This window comes from Athene cunicularia, assembly GCF_003259725.1.
Source record: "Athene cunicularia isolate RWA chromosome 2 unlocalized genomic scaffold, athCun1 chr2_part1, whole genome shotgun sequence".
Lineage (NCBI taxonomy): Eukaryota > Metazoa > Chordata > Aves > Strigiformes > Strigidae > Athene > Athene cunicularia.
Window position 1 is genome coordinate 116,855,275 of NW_020799095.1, and position 4,241 is coordinate 116,859,515.

The window sequence follows — 4,241 nt, forward strand, 5'->3', positions numbered from 1 at the left end:
TTGGGAAAAAAAAAAAAAAAAAAAAAAAAGGAAAGAAAAGAAAAACACCCCAGTGCTCTAACTCACTCCCTGAGACCAGAGCCAAAGAAAATACCCTGTGGTATTTGAGCCCCGTCAGTCACTGAGCAATGCATCTGGAACCAGTCTCCAGTCCCAGCTCCTCTCCAAGAGCAGTTCCCCTCTCACGTCCCCTCTGCATTGCTGTGAGGGTGTTTTTGAGGAAGGGAAGAGCATATACCAACTAGATGAAATAAACGCATCAGAAAAGCACTTTCATAGAAGGAATTAACACGTTGCCAGTAATTAATGTCACCTTTCATACCTCAGCTGCCTTGGCGGGAGAGCCAAAGCAGGCCCTGCTGTGGCTGGGGTTGTGGCTGTGGGACAGCGCATCCCCTCAGCCCCAGACAGCCAGTTCTGATGGCTTTGGGGGGGGATCGTGAGGTTTCCAGGCAGGGACCGAGGAGGTGCTGGTACTCCCCTGGTGCTGCCCTCCACCTTTGATTCCAGGGTACCAAGTCCCGCTAGGTCTGGACCTATGCTACCTTTGATGGTCTTGTGCAAAGGCCCTGAAGCCAGAGGGACAAAGCCATTGAGCTCTGGGACGCTTCTATCAGGCCCACAGCACCTAGGTGTGGGGTTGGTCTAGGCAGTCTTTTCATGTATTAACTGGGCCAAGATAAATAAGCTTGAAATTGTTCATTTCATCTAAGTATCTTTAACACCAATTTATTTCTTTGCTGCTCCTCAGCTCTCCTACCTTGACAGGGTGGAGGTATCCATCCCCTCGGAGCGTACCCAAGCCCTCTCTCGGTGTCTCCTCTTCATCCTGAAGACTGCGGGTGAGGTGTGCGATATAGGTGGTGGCCAGGAGGAGCACATCCAGCTTGGAGAGCTTGGTGTCGGGCGGCACAGAGGGGAGAGTCTTCTGCAGCTCGAGGAAGGCATGGCGCAGCGTTTGAACCCGGCTGCGCTCTCGAGCGGCGTTAGCGGCGGCGGGTCTGCCGGGAGGTGCCCCAGCCCGCTGCCCAGCCGCCAAGGGCAAGCAGGAGTTGCTGCCCGCAGAAGGCGGCAGGGAATCGGGCTCTGAGCCCAGGCTGGAGACCTCCTCGCTGCTCTCAGCTAAGTGTCCACAGTCCATCGGTGACTTCCCCGGCAGGGAGGGTCCTGAAAGCAACAAGAGCATCTCTAAAGCCAACCGCCGTGCTGCACTGAAGAGACCGCATTCTAAAAGCAAAGATCATCCGAAATGCAAGTGCTGCTCATGCCAGGAAAAGCCGGGATGCAGACGTCCAAGCTGCTTTTCCCGCTTGCTGCTTATAGATTTGGTATCACTCACAGGTACAGAAACAGAAATTAAACTCTTCACAAAGATTGTTACTTGTTTGGTTTTTTTTTTTTGGACAGTATTACACAGAGCAAATTTTTTGAGTCACTCATAGCCCTGAGAAAGCCCAACAGGGAATGCTGAGTAGCACTGCCACAGTGGTTTCCTTTTACTACCAGCTAAAAATTAGGCTAAGTGCAATTTTTAAAACATATTATTTGTATAATTTGGTATGTGGGACCATCAGTATATTTTCTATTTAGCTGCAATAATTTTCTCAAGAGTCTTATAGGTGATCAGTGCTGCATGGATGACGGAAGAAATAACATCATCTTCAGATGCAGCACTGAGTGGAGCCACAGAGCACAGTACTTAGTTTTTGAAGGGCAAAATCTGGCCTATGATTTTAAAGGATCAGGAACCACCTTCTCCTGTCTTTCTGCCCCCCACCTCCCCCGGTGTTACTCAAAAATTTCCATGCTTTATCTTCTACATTTTCAGACTTTAAAGAATCTTGTAAGCTGTATCCTGGCCATTGGGGGGCAAGAGAACCTTTTGTAAACAACGGCAAAAAACTTTCGAGTCAAGCTGAAAACTATGGCCACAAGGTCTTTTCCCAACAGACGGTCAGTCACCGCTGCCTGTAATAAAACTCACAGTGCTTTAATTCATGCAATTCCACAGTAAAATGCAATTAAACCAATACTCCCCAAAAGTGCAGCCTTTCTTAGCTAGAATAATACCTGATCCCTTCCTCCTCAGTCAAGCAGCCTTTCTAGGTGTCTCAGACTCCAGCTTTCACGTGTTGGGAGCAGCTGTTTCTGTGACTGCCCGGCTAGACAGCAAAGGCAAGAACAAGCTATTAAAGCTTTTAATTTCATTCAAATACTATGTAATTTTTAAAAAATAAATAGAACCGATGCATGTAAATGACTGAAGATGTAAATTTACACAAATTAGGCCTTGATTTAGCAAAGCATTTCAACTGCACACTGAAATCCCACTGATGTCCCTCTGTAATTGCGGCTGATAATGTCAAAAAAACCAAGACCATGAACCAAGTCAAAGATTTCTAGCAGAAAAGTGGAAAGGTTTCTAAATAATCCTTTTTGCAATGCTCTAATTTGATGGTATTTAGAAGACATTATTATTTCAGGTGGTTTACTGTGATTAATTTGCTCTTCATCTGGCTCACAGTTTTACTAGGTAATGTTCTCTTAAATAGTAGTACAGTTTAGACTGAAATTATTTTTTAAATACTCTGTGTGCATTATAACTGGAAACCAAAGGAAAAAAAAGTCATTATTTTGTTGTGAAATTTATGAGCAATATAACATAAAACTCACATTAAATTTACATGAGCTTGTCTTGAGTGAGGGCTGAAAAATGCTCCTTAATTTGGCTGTTTCCTTTAACTTAAAATAAAAAAGGTCTCATGTGGTTTTTTTCCTGATATTTTCTCATTGTGTTAAGGCGGTCAGATCTGGCTGCATTTTAGTGGCATAAAAAAATTATCATTATTGCTACTGTAGAGTCAAGACGATCATGAGAATGGACAGAATAATCTATCAATTTATGTTTATCAGCAGGATATCTCATTTGCCATCCCATCAAAATGAATAAGTCTTCCCTGATTACTATAAAAGTCCGAATTACCCAAGGATACAGACTGGGTTGGTATAAATACCTGCTTACCTACTGAAATACAGGACTAGGGCTGGTTTACACACAGTTTTGATTTTGGTGTGTTGGTGTATAACCAGATTTAGAACTAGAATGACTTTGCATGACATACAGTACGTAAAAACACACATACCTAAAAACCTCATCTCCTTGAGCGCCCCTCTGAGTTTCTGTTTTAGGAGCTTCACATCTGCATCAGATGAAATCCTGGGCCTATGGAGAGAGGGAAAAAAAAAAAAAGGCAAAATTTCAGCTGTGGAAATGAGGCATTTCACTCTGAATTTCTTCACTGTCAGATTTCTCATCAGATACATACAGCAAAAGCCCCAGGAAAATCCGTTACGCAGAAACACGGAATCTGCTGTAGGTACGTACGTGTGCGCAGCCAAACCGCAGTGATCCCTGAATCAAAATCGTGTTTGTTATGCACTGGGGGTGGGCAGCAGCAGTCCTCATGCTGGTGCCATCAGGATACACGCTCGGGGTGCTGCTGCGAGCTCTGGAAGCCCGGGAGTCACCCAAATATCCTGGTCCAAAAAACTATTCCCAAACCCCAAAGAAAATGCCACTGGGCAATGGTCCATTTCCATGCAACCTCGTTTAAAATTTTACAAGAAAGAGGTTTGGTTTTCAGATAATTGCAATAATTTTTGCAAACACTCACTTGCTGCCTGGTGTGCAGAGAGACCTGGAAATGGAGGTGTGAAAGGAACTTTTATATTATTTCTAACACATTTCTATTGCCGAAAGATGCATGTGTGTTTTTATGTGACATTACAAAGATATAATCGGTTTGAAATCTAATTAGTTTACCAAAGAAAGCAGCACAGTACTTATTTTAGTCCTATATTCCGTGTGAATGAAACGGCAACGAAGGCAACCTGCCCACATGGACAAGGAAAAGATCGAAAACGCCAGAGCAGAGTACGCAAACTGAAAAGAAATCGGTGGAAACCTGAGATAAACTTGTTCGCAGCCTTTTCAGTTGTTCCTCGGGGGAAAAACATAGAGTCAATCTGTATTATTTTGCATCAGTTTTAAAACGACCTTGCCCTCTGCGTAGCAGTTAACGAAAATACCTTCTCCGGAGCAGCGCAATCGGATCTTTTCACGTGTGAAGGCAGCCCCGGCGCTACCCCGCGCCGCCGGCCCCGGGAGGCTGCGGGAATCCCCGCCGGCCGCCCAGAGATGCGCGACCGCGGCAACCGCTGCGCCCCCGTCCCGTCCCGCT

General features: G+C 45.1%; 1 protein-coding gene across 3 annotated transcripts in view; it reads right to left on the reverse strand.

The window, feature by feature from the left end:
* The window catches only part of TCF24 (transcription factor 24), a 7,088-nt gene extending 2,980 nt beyond the window's left edge, over positions 1-4,108 (reverse strand). Inside the window, exons 1-5 of one of the 3 annotated variants that reach the window (XM_026843709.1) lie at positions 3,327-3,551; positions 3,144-3,223; positions 2,674-2,810; positions 2,071-2,162; positions 761-1,167 (exon numbers count right to left, since the gene is read on the reverse strand). In XM_026843709.1, the coding sequence (XP_026699510.1) occupies positions 761-1,141 (381 nt within the window). In that variant the 5' untranslated portion in view covers positions 1,142-1,167; positions 2,071-2,162; positions 2,674-2,810; positions 3,144-3,223; positions 3,327-3,551. Of the gene's footprint in view, positions 1-760; positions 1,168-2,070; positions 2,163-2,673; positions 2,811-3,143; positions 3,224-3,326; positions 3,552-4,089 lie in introns of those variants that run through there. The other 2 variants (XM_026843707.1, XM_026843708.1) reach the window with 2 other exon arrangements.
* Positions 4,109-4,241: the final 133 nt, after the last annotated feature.